Source organism: Meleagris gallopavo, chromosome 6 (assembly GCF_000146605.3).
Source record: "Meleagris gallopavo isolate NT-WF06-2002-E0010 breed Aviagen turkey brand Nicholas breeding stock chromosome 6, Turkey_5.1, whole genome shotgun sequence".
Lineage (NCBI taxonomy): Eukaryota > Metazoa > Chordata > Aves > Galliformes > Phasianidae > Meleagris > Meleagris gallopavo.
The window spans coordinates 48,690,215-48,706,713 of record NC_015016.2 but is presented as its reverse complement, the minus strand read 5'-3'; the positions used below and the strand labels follow the sequence as shown (position 1 = coordinate 48,706,713).

General features: G+C 37.2%; 1 protein-coding gene across 5 annotated transcripts in view; it reads right to left on the bottom strand.

The window, feature by feature from the left end:
• Positions 1 to 16,499, bottom strand: part of SUGCT (succinyl-CoA:glutarate-CoA transferase) — a 358,596-nt gene that overhangs the window by 223,117 nt on the left and 118,980 nt on the right. For 4 of the 5 annotated variants that reach the window (XM_031554006.1, XM_019616695.2, XM_031554005.1 and 1 more), the window contains 2 exons: positions 14,835 to 14,932; positions 3,579 to 3,681 (listed from right to left, as the gene is read on the bottom strand). In XM_031554006.1, the coding sequence (XP_031409866.1) occupies positions 3,579 to 3,681; positions 14,835 to 14,932 (201 nt within the window). The remainder of the gene's footprint in view (positions 1 to 3,578; positions 3,682 to 14,834; positions 14,933 to 16,499) is intronic. The other variant, XM_031554007.1, reaches the window with a different exon arrangement.

Below are 16,499 nucleotides of genomic sequence, written 5' to 3'. Positions count from 1 at the left end.
AAATAGTTTATACTGTGCTATTAAAAGTTTGTAAGAATTTTTATGAATTTTTCCTCCCTCTCATTTTTAAGAAAACTGTCTCCTTTACTACCAAGTTGGCCCCTTTTTCTCTCAGCCCCTTTAACCATACGTGCACAACCACACATACAAGCACACACTTCTATCCACAGACTGATTTACTTAGCAGTACAACTGCCTGTGGTATCTATTTTAGCTTCACAAATGAATAAATGATTACAAATGGTGGGAAAAGTGGACATTTCATTCCATTCATGGGAAAAAAAAAAAGTATCACCTGGCACTTCAGCATAGTTAAAAACATATATATATATATCCCTGTTTTTTGGCAGCTTACTGTCAGTATGATTGAAGCTGTAATGACATTAACAATATGTCTTGGGATAAAAAAATGTGTTGTTTTATCTCGGTTTATAGAAGTTATACAAACTCCTCTTGGTCTTCTGGGTTAGTTAAAATAAAATAAAATTTGAAAACACAACACACCTGCAGCTGATTCAGTTCCATTAGATCATTTCAGTCATCTCCTTTAGCTGGTCCTTCCTACCTCCTTAAAGTTGCTTCCATTCCTTCTCTGCATTATTCCAACAGTTTTAAAGATTCTGTCTCTGGCTGGCTCCAGCTGTGTGCACCCTTGGAAACATCACTAAGAGCTGAGCTGGCACAAGGAGTCCGTTTCTTCTCCCAGGTAACTGGTGATAGAATGAGAGGCAATGGCCTCAAGCTGTGCCAGGGAAGATTTGGATTGGATAGTAGGAACAAATTCGTCTCAGAAAGAGTGGTCAAGCATTGGAACAGGCTTTCTAGGGAAGCAGTGGAGTCACTGTTCCTGGAAGCACTCAAGAAATGTGTAGAAGCAGCACTAAGGAACGTGCTTAGTGGACATGGTGAGGATGGGCTGATGGCTGGACTAGGTTATCTTAAAGGTCTTTTCCAACCTTAATGATTCTATGATTTCATCTACAATTGGTCACTAGTCATGCCAGATTGTGCTTACAATGAATGATGACTTCATTACAGCTTAACAAAATCTGTAGATTAGTAGGAAGACAGTGGCAATAAATTAAAAAATGGAATTGCATTCAGATCCTATTCTGCTAGCTAACACCAAAATGGAAGAGCTCAACTAAATCTAACCACCATCTATCAGAAAGTTTATCTATACTGAAGTGTATTGGGCTTGGTATAAGTATTTACCTTTGCAGTTACACAGTATTTTTAAGACTTTTAATTACAAGCTAAGCGACAGCTTTCCTAGAAATGTATTATCTGATCTAAACTGAGTCTGGGGAAAACAACCAAAAGCAAATCAAACAAAAACATTACAATGAATCATTATAGAGAATGATATAGAGAACTTAACGATTGAGCTGAGTTTTATACGTAAGAAAAATCTTGCTGCTATTATAGCATGTTCTCATTGGTATGAGCCATTCCTTCCCTGCTCTAACTGGGACTTCACAGTGCAGAGGACACCTGGATTCCACATTCTCAGATGTTGAGACAGACTTCTCCTTAAACTTAGACACTGACCCAATGCACTATCAAGGCTTAAGAAACCAAAATTATAGACGAGCTTACAAGAGAGCAAAGCTATATGCAAGTATGTGTGTTTATCCCAGCTGTGTGCTGTCTGTGCAACAGCAGAAAGATGAACAGGTAGAGGCACACTCAACAAAGTGCAATGGCAAAAAGCTGCTGGACCTGAATGGCCTCTCAGATATTTAAAGATGGGTTGGGGACTTCACTTATATAAAGATATTTACTTACTTTATATGACTTTATATAAGATACCTTAAGATGTCAACAAATTTCCTATTTCCAGAAATAAAAGGAAAGAAGTCGGTAGGGTTTTTTGGTTTTTCTGTTTAGTTTTGGTTTTTTTTCCCTTTGCTAAAACAGAACAACAACAGAAAATGCTTTAGGAAGTGGTCTAGTATTAAATGTGGAGGTTGGTGGCCCTGCCTGTGTTGGGGGGTTGGAAATTCACGATCCTTGAGGCCAATTCCAACCCGGGCCATTCTGTGTGTGTGAAGGCAGCCCCAGAAATCAAACACAAGTATAACATGCAACATTAACACATATAATCTTATTTCATTTCCAACAGTGATAGGAACACGGTGACTGAGTGCCATTTATTTCACAGAATGGTGCAGAAATGACAACATTTTCAAGTAGTTTTATACAGAATAAAAAACAAACAAGCCCACCATACACACACAAATCAGTACGCCCTTCTATGGGAAGATGATTTGAAAAACCTTTATTGCAAAGCACTGTAATACCTTGTGGACAAGCTAACTCTGTCAGGTTATTTAATATTTAAATGAACTCTAAGTCTACTTAGAGTGTAACAGGGTAACTGAGCCAATCTTATTTCAATCTGGGAGGTTGCCATACCACAACATATGACCTTTTAAAAAGCAGTTTCATAGTGGAACCAACTTCTTAAAGTTTGATGCTTCACCAAAAAAATCCCCACAGACCATCTTTTTAATGTCGCCCCAGGCACAGCCAAGACAGCCATGTTCTGAGCAAAATAAAGGCTCTAGCTGTATGTTCTTCAAAGCTGAATTTTAATCCCTGTGGAAGTTATGAAGTGAAAAATTTGGCCCATGCAAACTCTGCAGCACAGTACTAAATCATTTTAAGGTAAAGGAGTGCTTTTATCTGAGAAAGACATTTCTGTCCTCATGGTGGCCTAATAAATGTTGGTTTATACTTCTAAAAGTACAATAAATGTATTTATAACAAATGTATATAATAAATATATTGCTTTAGGATAGAGATTTGCCTGGCCTTTCCAAAAAACTACAATTTGATTTGCACTCCTGACAAACACTTCTCGACAACAGACAAGGGACAGAAAAGTTTGGCTTCCCCTCCTCTTCAACAGCCAACCATTTCTTGTTACCTACATTATTAGAAATTAATTTTAAGGAGATTAATCACAGAATAGAAAAGCTGGAACTACTTTTACACTCTTCAAGACAGTTTGTTAGGCCCTTTATCCCAACAGAAGGGGAGGAATCAGTGAATATGCAGGTATCCTAACTCTAGCTAAGCTAGAAAGCAAGAATATTGTTTAGATTTTTGTACTTCATTTTCTTTTCCCCCTAAAAACTAAAAATTCTAGTTATCCATATTCTGTACACAACAGTGATTGATTGTGGGCAACCAGAAAGGTACTTTTCTGAATAGATATTCAGAGTGAACGTGCAGAAAAGAGAAAATACGTATCTGACAGAATGTGATTACTAAACACTACAGTTTCTTTCCTTCCTTTATCAGACATTTCTGAAATGCCATTCAAGACATGGAATACCTATGGTTTAAAACATCATGGCAGCATCTGTGTTCCCAAGCATATAAATAATTCAGAGGTCTGTATTTATTTCTTATTACAACATCTCATTTGTGTTACGTTCAATCCCCAGTAAAAGTTTCAAATTCCATTTTAAAATAGCTGAAATGAGGTTGAGTGACAGGAAAAGTGATCATTACTTAGAATTTGTGAAACACGTGCAATAATGCACAGAAAAGACATGTTGGAAACCAACCTGAGGCTCCGAGAATACCTGCTGCATGTTGTTGATTGGACCGTATGGAACTCCACTACCTTCAAAGAGCTGCAACCACTCGACAGTTGTTTTTTCTGAAAACCTAAGAATAAATAAGAAGCATGTGGATTCGACTCAGTGCTTCAGATTGTGAAAAAGGTATAGAATCTCTCCTCCCCCTCTCACAGCTTCCCATACCCTTCCCCACTGATTTCTTCCCAGTCAATACCATAATGAAAATGTACTACATGTGTTCCTCAGAAATGCAAATCCAAGGCCACGGGGGAAAGAACTTAGCTGAACTGACTTCTATCTACTCATCTGAAGAAATCCAGTGATGATGTAAAGCTAAATTTATCAGCAGTTTCAAATAAGGATCAACGGGTTCCCCCCAGTCCTTAATTACAGTAATGTGCTTCACATTTGTTTTCTTTCATGTACATATTTAACAACAAAAAAAAGTTATAAAGTGGGTATAGTCTAACATGCAACACTGTTCAATAAAAGCTGATTTAAAGCACCACAGTGTTTTTCCTTCATTACATCCAAAACATATGTCAGGACTAACAGCCACATTTTTTGGTCAGATAACAACATTGACTACATGTTTATTTGCCTCATGATTGTATAATCTATCCTAAGGATATCCAGTTCAGCAAATACACGCTGTGGCTATGCTGGTGAATGGAGACCTTCTTGTCCTTTTGTCATACACACAAAGCTTAGCTTATTTTTCTTAAGCATTCATTTTCAGACTGGTAGCACTACTCTACTGCATTTCTCCTCTTTTGCTGCGTTTCCTTCTCTCATTTGCTTGGCAGAGTTACATATGTGAAGAAAACACACCCTTGAAGCACTACCATTTACTGAGGGACAGCATTTTCTGTAGCTTTCTGGAATTTTGAAGCAAATGAACTTATTTGGAGTTCCTAAATGACACAGAGGTAGGCCATGTTATTAGACAGGAAAGATCTCCATCGTGATAGGAACAAACTTGAAAAGAAATGGGGTGCAGTACAAAGGACCAACAGAAATGAAATTAGTAGAAATCTTGATCTCTTGAATTACCAGTATCTGTTGCTCAACCAAATCTTATCTGGAACAATATCAGTAGCCTTCAGCTATATTTCCAGTATATTCTTATGCAAAAACAACTTTAAAGTTTCAAAGAGAAATAGGTCAAAGTAAACAAAGACCAAGCTCCTCCCTAAGGCATGAAAAAAATTAAATCATTACAAAGAAAACTTACAAATTATCTTTTTATCTATGTACAGAGATCTGCTGAAGACTACTCAGATTCTAATGATGCTCAGAATAAAGAAAAGAAAGTAATGATAGCAATGAGTTGACTTTATTTAATACATGGCATAAGTACGGATCCAAGCTTTACTGGAAATGTCTTTCTTCCCATGCAGAAGTGACTTATCCATGCTTTGTGGGAGTTAATCCCAATATCCAACACAATTTTCTCTATAAATAGGAAACACCCAAGTTTTGTACTGCACTTCCTCAGAAATAGAATTTTTTCTCCTCCTTAGTAGGTGTGAAGATGAAAATAATAGTGGTAGAAATTTAAGGAGTAATAACACAGAAAATCAGAATAAATGAGTATGTACGCAAAGTGTATTGTAAAGACAATGAAATACAATTTCTCAAGAAAATAGAACATTATTACATTTTTATAAAAAAAAAGAGCTTATAAGACTCTAATTTAAAAAAAATAGTTTGGGATTAAAGGACATTCCAATTTAAATGGGATTAAAGGTCACTTCCAATCCCTGATATTCTGTGATTTTGTGATACCTGTTTTTCATTAGTAAGGGAAAAATACTGCTTTGAAATCTGATAGAAGATAAGACACGGATTAAAAATGCACACTGCCTGCAGTTTAGGTTACTAAATATTCACTGATAGCAGTTCAGTGCTCCAGAATATCAAGCATAGACAACATAAACTTCCAAGAGCAGTAAAAGGCTGAAATTCTCTCCTGAAAATAGAAATATCTATCGGCAGGAATTTGTGAGGCCTGGATAAAGTTTTGCTTTTATTGCTTGTTTTAAAACACCACATGCTTCGATATTACCTCCTGCATTTCCCTAGATAATCTTTTCTAAACTAAAAGATTTAGAATGTCATCTGTCTTTCAGTGGGAAAGCATACATTGATGTATGTATATACATCAAATCACTGCTGCAAATACATAAAAGGCTAAAAAATGGTCTATCTTCATAGAACCTCAATGATACCAAGTCACTGCAGGAGAGCTTAAACAGGTGATTTAATTTATTTGTTTCCAGATGAATCCCTTTTCCCTCTTAAAATGCTTTGCTATAGACATAATCACAAAAATGCCATTTAAATTGCCTATGATTTATTTGTATAATCATTTCAATTATGTAGTTTAGCTGCTCCCGATTCTTACTAGTATTTTACATGTTCAAAGTAGTTTACTTTTAGGTGTTGAATGATATATGAATTCATACTCATTTTGAAAAGAGTTGGGGAAAAAAATGGAGAACAAACCAATTGGTGCAATCTTTATTGTAAAGCCTGTACTAAGCTTTTCTTCACTGAAAGCAGGTAGTGGTCCCCCATGGTGTTTTATTTGCATTTTAGGTAGGACTCTGCACAGTTCTTGGGAAGCTACTGAAGTTGTGATACATAAATGAGGAATCAGATTTTGCAACAGTTAACATTAAGGATATTTCAGGCTTAAAAAAGCTGTAAGAGCAGAAAATGTATCATGAGCTGAACTAATGAAAATGCTACTTCACAGGAAGAAATCCTACTAAGTGCCTTTTTTTCCTACATTTTTAAATTCAGTAGGCTCCATTAAAGAAAGAACTCCAAATTTAAACTATACACTCAGTCAGGTAATCAAAAAACCACTATAGAGCCATACAAGGAATAGCCTCCAAAAGTTTAAAACTTAAATTTAAAAAAAAAAAAAAAGGCCTCTTACCTTATTTCCTTCACAAACCACAAATGTAGTTGTTTCTTGAAAAACAAGACCTAAACTCCCTTCTCTGTTCCAATAATTGCTACTGAAACTCATAAGATACGCCATAAACTTCAATAATCTTGAAGCAATGGCTCTTCAGATTATTAAAAATTAGGCCACAGCAAAACATACAACTTCTGGATGCTGTGATGAAAGAGGTTAAAGGCAAAAAGATTTACCAGCACTCTACTACGCAAGTTATCAGGCTGAGGTGTCTGGAAGTGACATAATTTTGGATATCATCATGAAAACGCTTCCATTTCCATTAGACTTTAAAACCTGCTTCTACTGCACCAAACTGATTTCACTTTAATCTGCATTAGTAACATTCCTTTAAATATAATCTGTGTTTCTAAATACAAACTGTGTTTACAATATGTTATAAAAACATTTTTCGCCTTTTCCGTGCTCCAAAAAACAGCTACAATGTCTAAGCTATTCATTTACTGGTGGTCACCACATCTCAGATGTCCACCTCATCTGCAGTGCATCAGGTCTTGTCAAACATGTACTGCCAGTCATCTATGAGCTGTCATAGGAGGTGCTACGTGTTATATCAGAAAAGTCATTTTGTTTCTGACACCCTTTCCAAGTATGTTTTATGGCTTTCAGTGAAATAAAGATCTATAAAGCATGAATGAATCCACTTTGTGTACATTCCTTATATATATCCCACTTTATCTAGGAAACACAGTTATTGCTATATCCTATGTGGAAGTAAATTCTCTTACACTCCTCTAAAGAATAAAGCCATCCAATTCCATACAAAGTCAGTTTAGAACAACTACAGAAACAAAATACTGTTTTCTATAGGAAGCTTGTGGTAATTAATCCAGAACAATTTGAACCAAACGGAGACATAACTGCAACATCTAGGATTCTGTGACAGTTTTTATTTTTGATTGGTTGGTTTTATTTACATAGATGATGACAAAAACCCTCACTTCACTTCCAAGTTCACCATAGCATCCTTGTGTTTTGCAGCATGACTGGAGTTTACATTATGTTTCAAATACCTACCTTTTCTCTCTTCAGCACTAATAATCTCTTTAAGAGGTAGTTAACATAGAAAAAGACTGCCCCAAAAATCATGCTTCCAATTTTACACTGGCCCACCACCTTCTGTTGGTAGCAGTACAGGTTGAACACTCCAGCCAATATTTCATTACACAAAATAAATATGTTATGTGACAGACGGCAGCAAAGGGGCACTGACAAAATGGCATCTTACGTGGAAGTGGGTGAAGTAAAAGTGCATCACTGAATTCCTCCGTACAAAAACAACTGCACCCACTGACGTTCATCAATGCTTGTTGAGTCCAAAGAATGGATGTGAGCACAGTGAGGCAGTGGGCTGTACCTCTCAGCAGTGGAAAGAGCAGCATGAAAGACAAGCCACACGTCATGCACAGCTGTCACACCACAAAATGAAGAGTGTTTTGGTTTGCCTATTCATGCAAATCAGCAGATTACAAGAAGGGAAGTATTTATCAGCTTCATTGGAAACAAGAGTGGCAATGTTGGAATACTGCAAAGTTTGTGCCAGGCAGGTCCCACAGACTCTCACACAGGAACAGAAAGAACACCATATGCAAATTCATCACGACCTATTGAACCAATATCAGGCTGAAGGTGACATTTTCCAGGGTCTCATCATTACCAGAGATGAGACCTGTTGTTACCACTATGAGCTGGAATGTGAAGTGGCAAGATGTGAATTCCCCATCAAAGAAAAAGTTTGAGATGCAGCCCTCGGCAGGTAAAGTGATGTGCAGTGTCTTTTGGCGTAGGAAAAGAGTGATCCTTCTGGGTTTCCTGGAACCCAGACAGACCATCAATTCTGACTGCTGCATCACAACTGAAGGCTCAAACTTCCAGATCCAGGGCAATTAAGAAGACAACCTTTCTCTTGCAACACGGTAACACCAGGCACCATATCAATTTGAAGACCATGGAGCACACTGCCAGTCTTAGTTGGACTGTCCTATCACACCCACCATGTAGTCTGGATTAAGGCACTCTGATTTCCATTTCTTTGGACTGATGAAAGATGGACTGCATGAGCAACATTTTCCTAGCAATGACACCATCATAGCAGCCAGAAACAGCGGGTCACCTCCACTGGTGCAGATTTTTATAAGCACGACAAAAATGCATAGTTAATGGTGGGGACTATGTTGAAAAGTAGTGTTTTGTAGCTGAGAATTTACCCTGCATTATTGTGCTCTCTGTATATGTTGTTGTTTTCCATGGAAATAACAGGAGGCATTACTTTCAGAGCAACCTACATAGCTTGTATACTTTCTTGCATTAGCATCTCTGGAAGATACTATACAAAATAAAATAAAATAAAATAAAATAATTGAAAATTCAAATAATAGATCATTATCCCCTAATGCAAATACACAGAGTTTTCAAATTAGTTATTCATTACTTCGTAAGCATCTCCATGTCAGTGTCTAATTAGTCACTTCTCAGCTACTAAGCAATCACTCAGCAAACTACAAGAGACACTTAACATCCTTGGGATCAACACGATTCTACTGACATATTTTGCTGATGGATATGTCAACTACTTTAAAAGATGTCTCACATCTGTGGATGAATGGCCGCACAGTGTGGACTGTGACAGCCACAAAAATAATAATAAAAAAAAGCCTAGATACGTATATGTACCAAAAATCCACCTTGAAACTTGTGTTAAAGTAGCAAAACCCAGCATTCTCCAGAATTTGTTTCATTGTTTTTATTATTACTATTATTCAGAAGATGTTAAACTAAACACACTAGAAATGTACTCATTTTTCCAAGCCTTCTTCTCTTTTTCTCAAGCAAGCAAAAGGACTGCAACTTCTGCAATTACAACAAAGGAAACAAATGGAAATCAACTAGAAAACAAATATCACTTAAAGCATTACAAGAATAATGTTATATAGATTTTGTTGCTATTCTTTTAATTTCTGGGGAAGTAAAGATCCAACAAGGGTCATATTAACAGATTCATTCAAAAATCAATGAAAAGATCTCCCATGATTTCAGCAGCCTTGTAGCTAATAATGTATGCTATCAGAAAAAAAAAGAAAAAAAAAAGAGAAAAAAAAAGAGCAGATTTATATACAGAAAGGATCTCAAACTTCACAATCACGTTTTAAAAGAGCTGAAAGTCTTAATAAATGATGAGAAAAATAAGAATAAATAAAATATTCATTAGCTTATCCAGCTCACAGTTGAAAAGTTTGAGACATTTAGGATCTCTCTTACAGTCCAATTCATTAAAGTTAATGTGAAACTAATGCTAATTTAAAACAAATAATTTTAAGACAAATCACGGCAGCTTCAAAGCAGCTTCCCAAACAGCTAAGCCATCCATGCACCAAAGGTGAGGCAGATGACGAGGGAAAGCAAACCTCACCAGCTGCTCTCACTGAGCCCAAGCATCTTCCTGATTTCAGGCACCTATCTTGCCGAAGAGGCAGGCACTCAGACATCCATTCCTGTAAAGTTACCAACAGTGACTTCAGCCCACAGGGCTTTAGGTTTGGAAGAAGCAGCAGGACTGCTGATAAGGAAGGTGGTTTACGGACATTGGGGGTGTCTCACAAAACGTGAGTTTAACCACTTGTCAAGCAAATTAAACATCTCGCAAACAGGCTTTCGGGCACCCTCCCCTTCTGCTATTAGGTGGAAACAATTTAGCAAAGATCTCATTAACTGGAGATCAGATTCCACTGTGCTTCCTTCTTACTAATTCCTTTCCCCCTCACGCTTATATACACACCGTGCAGCTGTGGTGCAGAGTTAAGAATAAGGGCTTTAAAATGTAAGTGCTAGGAATGGAAGTTCCACTGTGAGTCGTTTCCAGCCCTAACGCTTCTGATTTCAAGTCTACAATAACTTAGCTCTCTAGACAGCATGGATTCATTTAGCTTTAGCTGCAGGAGCACTAATCATGATGAATTTATGTGTTCCTTATTACACTAGCTGCTTTGCTTTAAAGGCTGAGAGAATGCCTGCTGTTTCCCTTCCCCCCTGCACTCCTACAACCTCACACACTCGGTTCCACTTAGAGATTAATTTCCCAACTACTCTGTGCTACACATTTAGCTGCACTGTCTTAAAATGTGTCTACGTTACTGTGGTGCAGGGTAGGATTAATGTTCAAATTCCAGAGTAATTCGAAGGAGGTCAGCAGATTGAGCTCCCTTCACTAACACAGCTTCTCCAAAAACTGCCATTACACCATCTTTTGCACAGCTGTGTCTCAAATTACATACATACACATGTATGTCACAGCATGTGTATCCATGTTTCTATTTATATACACAAAATAATCCATGTTTTGTCTGGTACTGTTCATTTCCGGAGGAAACAAAGGTGAAAGCAGAGGAAAAGTGGTGGGGGGATGGAAGCCATAATTAAAATTTGGTTCTCATGGATGGGTGTACATCTAACTCACAAACCAGAGGTTTCCACTGGAAACATAAAAATCGAAACACTCTGTAGTCTGTCAGTTCTCACATGAGCAGGGAGTCCCAGGGGACTCTGCAGTAGCCATTGAATCTAACCTCCACCCAGGTAGGGTCATTTAAATTTGACTCTTGGTGCATATCCAAGAAAGGGGTGCATTCGGAGGCAATTTGCTTCTGACAGAGTTCTACTTTGTTGCCATCTAGGGAAAACATCATCTAAACAAAGAGGAAGATGCAACAGGCACTGAAACACTTTTTTTTTTTTTTAATTATATTTTAAAGCAAATGTAGATGTGCAAACAAGGGCAGTGGAAGGAGAAAGAACTAAACAAGGGGAGCAGTAGGAAGTGGAGAAAGAAGATAAAGACAGGAAAAAAAGAGCACAGCAGGAAAGGGGAGCATAGATGGGAAAGGAATAACAGCAGAAATAGCAGTAGCAAAGCAAGTACAAAATGCCCCATGGGGTACCTCCTTGTCAATATCCTACAACCCGTTGGTTTTTGCAGCACTGTACTCACTTCCCCACATAAGATGGGAAATGAAAACACTCCCCTTCTCAAGATTTCTAGCGCTGGTTCCTGTAATTCCCTCTTCTTACTCAGTGTGAGAGCCGGGTCTTTCAGAATACGCTTATCATTCCAGAGAGGTCAATCTGCTGATCCCTTTTATTGAGGTCTGATTGCCTTTATGGCTGTACAAATTTATCTCCCCAACCTGCTCTCCCCTTCTTATCTTTCATGCGTCCTCTGTGGAAGGAGCTGAGATTCTGGAAGCAGGCATCATGCAAGAGACTGGGGTGAAGAGCTGAGGACAGATGTGCCTCCCTCTTCAGATCTCTCAGGGGACAGAAGGGATGAGAAAATTCCTTCTGAAATGAATGGAGCAATTCACACCTCTCAGAGCTGTTGTTTCAGGCTACATTTATGTCTTAAACAATATTCATCTCCACCTCGAATTCTCACTCAGCTCAGGACATCTGACCGTGATGAATAGGTCATTCCAAACCTTTCTGAAAACTCTGCTGTTTAACGGTCATTTTTTTCTAAGTGCTCTATAATCCCCACGCTTATCTAACTGCCTTAAAATCTGGCATGGTTACTGCAGGTGGTGAGTAGAACCTAAATTATAGGTCATTTGAGTCAAGAATTCCCAAGACACAGCTTTCTTTTAAAAAACAGCATTCCTTAACGTTGACCAATTGTACCAATGTTTCCTTTGTACGCACTTCCAGAATCAAACTGTGGCTAAAGAATCTCAGTTGCTTAACATTTATCCTAGCAAAAGAAAGGCATCAACTGCCTCCTTGGTATTCAGACTTCAGATGTTTTTTAAAAATTTCAACTCTGCACATGCAGTGAATTAAACACCCGGGACTTCTGGGACTTCCTGACCTTTTGAGCAGGTCTGAACATCTCCTAAATAAAACCTGGAAGTCCTTTTCTATAAGAGAAGGATGTTAAGAATCCTTGTTCCTGCACTTACTGAGCACTCAGGAGGTAGACATGAATTGCAGTTAGACTATTTTGAGAATGAAGAAAAAAGGAGATAAATACGTAACTCATAACTCTGGAAATAGTTAGAGACAGAAGGGAGGAGACAGGTTATTACAGTCGGTAGAAGCCTTGTTTAGGCTCTGGTGGGATCTCAGCTCAACAGCTTGGAAAGTAAGTAAGCATACGCACATTGCAACAATATAGCCAAGCAACCAGCTATCTGCCATGCAAATCACCAGATTCTCATACATACATGCAAATTTTTACATGCTTTTTATTGCTCAGCCTGACAGATCAAACACAGTGGCTCATTTTTTCCATTGCAACATCACTGGAAAAAGCTGCTTTGCCTCAGGTTGGAGGCAACCTGCCTGGCACAGCATCAAAATGAGACGTGGATAAATGACCTAAATCCTCAAAAGACTTTCACGTTCCTTTTCAGCTTCCATCACACAAGGGAGGGTTCATTTCCACAGAAGTGATTGTAGTAGAATATGCTGTTATGACAATCACAACTCTTTTAAGCTGTTCCAGGTATGGTTGCCATAAATTCAACATAAGTTGGAGAGTAATTTAGATATAGTGAGGGAGGACCTGCAGGTGTTTCTTTCTAACTAAGGCACCTTAGGTTTATATTTTCAATGTTTTGGAAGCCACAATACAATCAAGCAATCAATGACTTAATTAAGAATTTTTTCAGTGAAATTATGCCATTACTGTTTTGTCATTTCCCTTCATCTCTCAAGGGCTGACATTTTTCAGCACTGACAAACTATTCATTTAATACTCCAAGAAACATTCAAAATGAACTACATATAACTTCACAAACAACTGTGCGTAAGCGAATAAAAGCAAAGTTACCAAGAAATGTGTATGGAAACACATTCAACCTCAGTGAATGTCGAAGATGTTTGCTAAAGTCAGTGTTTCAAAACTGAAAGCCAGATGAATTCACAGTATCGTGACATAATGCAATAGTATTGGAAGCATCTACTTCCAAGAGCGTGCACACGTTCACAGCTGTACTTGCACATGAATTACGCAGAAATTCAGCCTAGGTGTTGCTAATAGAACAGAAGATAAACTCTGACCAAAAAGAATATGCACTGCAGTAAATGACACAGCAATGAGGTCATCTGATGAACTAATTGCTCATTATATAAACACAAATGAGAAATCTGGCAATTCAGTCAAAGAACAAATGTTCCTTGAGCTGTAGTTTCTTATTAAGCTATTGTCCATTTAAAAACAAACAAACAAATAAATAAATAAATAAATAAAAGCATTCAAAATTAACCACATTTATCTTTGGATGGCAAAATAGCACCAGGTCAGACATACCGGAGTATCTCAGAAAAATACCACAATAAATGAAATGAACTTCAACTAATGAGTTTGCATGAATCAACTTTGAAACTAAAATTAAGTGCAAATAATGTACTAATAACGTAAAAAGTACTTCAAAAGATATCTATTCCCTTCAAAGTGCTTAAAAATGGTAAGAAGATTGGGTTACGCTATGCGATCACAATGCATTTGGAAGGCACATAAAAGATGAGTTCTAAAAGCTCATTTGTTACCACAATCATTTTGTTACCACAATCATTTCAGTTGCCACTAAGCCCAGTTGTACCACAATCATCTGAAAACGCAAAGTCACCTGGAACAAAGGCCTTTTCAGACAGTATGAGGACGATAGCCACACCATTTTAATTTCTCAATTAAAAGATTTCCAAGTTTTATTTTATACCATCTTTAACTAAAGCACTTATTAGGATGATTCTCATGGAGAATAGCAAGTACATGTCTTTTTTATTTCAAAAGGATTTGCCCAGGGAGAATTTGAGGCTCAGAGAACCACAATACATAACTATTACAGAGAGTAGCATCAAGTGAAAATCGCTTGGATACAGCAACTCACAGTGAAAACTTTAAAACGCCAGTGACAGCCAAAGCAACATATGCTCCAAGCATTTCATCCCCAGCAGTGACACTGGCATAAAGGCAGACCACACTGGTTGTTTCACTAAAATTTAAGTTAATGAACTAATGGTTAAAAATAAGTGAAATGATGTCTAGAAACTCAGAACTATGGCTTGGCCTTGTAGCAGCCCACGTGATAGTTGGTGCACAAAAGACAGTATACTTAACATCTGTAGAGTGTTCTCAATACTTCCTAAAAATAAAATATTTCCAAAGATTAGAGTAAAAATTTCATATGATGAGGGCTCTTTATTCATGGCTGTTTGTGTTAACAGAGTAAGTATCATTTTTTCTCTTTCAATGAACTCACCGAGTTGACAATATGTCAATAAGTTCTTTTCTGTTCTGGACTCTCAGCTCATTAGTTTTGTATCTGGAATCCTTAATGACTTCAAATAGATTCAGAATCTAAGTGAAAATAAAAGAGAGAAAGAAATATGGTTAGTAGGAGACATTTATAAAGCTAAGGACATTCTTTAAGAACTAAGATATCTTTCCAAAAAGCACTACTTCTCATTAATATTTCATCTAGATTAGGGAATTAAGAAAAAACAATGACTCCTGTTCAGTGTTACACAACAAGTACAAGAAAAAGCAAAGAACTGAACAAATCTTAGTCGTTATCTTTCACTATTACCTTGGAGAGATTCTTGTGATCATACTGAAGAACATGGAAACATTTTTAAATTATTACTGTTCTGCTGGGGAGATCTGTGGGATTATCCTACAATGAGTTACAACTCACAGAAAAATAAATAGGACTGTACTTCCTATGCTAGACCAAGAAAAGCCATGTTTAAGAATGTTTTTTTTTTCATTTCACTAAGTTCTGTCAAAAAGAAAAAATGTCATAGTTTGTCTTCATAATTTTTTTCAGAAAGGATTGATAAAGAAAATTGGTGGTATAACCTCCAAGAAAGGAGAAACATATCTTCTATTTTTAACTCCTACCTGGTACACCAAAAATTTAACTGTCAAGAAAAGGCGATGTGAATTGCATTATAAATGGAATTAAACGTCAAGAATAAGTGCTTGAATTTTTCTTTTTGAGGGTGACAGAGCACTGGAACAAGTTGCTCAGAGAGGTTGTGGAATCTCCTTCTCTGCAGATAATCAAAACCTGCCTGGACACTTTCCTCTGCCACCTGCTCTAAGGAACTGCTTTAGCAGGAAGGTTGAACACAAGGATCTCCAGAGGTTCCTTCGAAGCCCTGCAATTCTGTGATTCTGTGTAAGGGCATTTATGAGACAGATTAGCTGTATGGACTACCAATACCTAGTATATAATTTATTTACTCATGCAATAATGTATTCATACAGAACATAAATAAATAGAATAAGTTTCACTTCTACAATTGAATAAAACATAACGTAGTAACATCAGCTACAGAGGAAGGCAGAAAAGAAGGTTATAAAGAAAGAGACTGACATGTATTTAGTGGTCCTCAATGGATTTTTCTTTTATTAACTCACCCAGACACTCCTTGAATTCATATGTCTATGCACAGCCACATGCTAGTGATACATAGATTGTTGTCAACCCCCCTTGAACTTCACTCATATTTATACTAATTCCTTCAAGATGGGTTCAGACCAAGGTCACTATCATTTAATAACTCCTCACTTCACTGGAAAGAATATGGATATGGCTTCAGTATCAAGTGAATAGCTGTTGATGAGGTCAATATTTTTCAGAAGATATTCAGAGACATTCAATACAGATAGCCACCCTTCGCCTGTTTGTCACCCAGAGTGACAAAACTGAGACTGGAAACAGAGGTATCAACAAAGCTATGTTAGAACCATGACCATACTACATATCTTCTCTGCACATTTTTATTTGCAAGATAAGATAAAGCATCAATTTTCTATCAACATTTGTTTATGTTGTGTTTTCTATTTATTTTCATACAGCTTATAAAAACCGTGACATATCAGAATCTAGCTTTAAAAAATTTTTTCTTCTTTTAGAAAA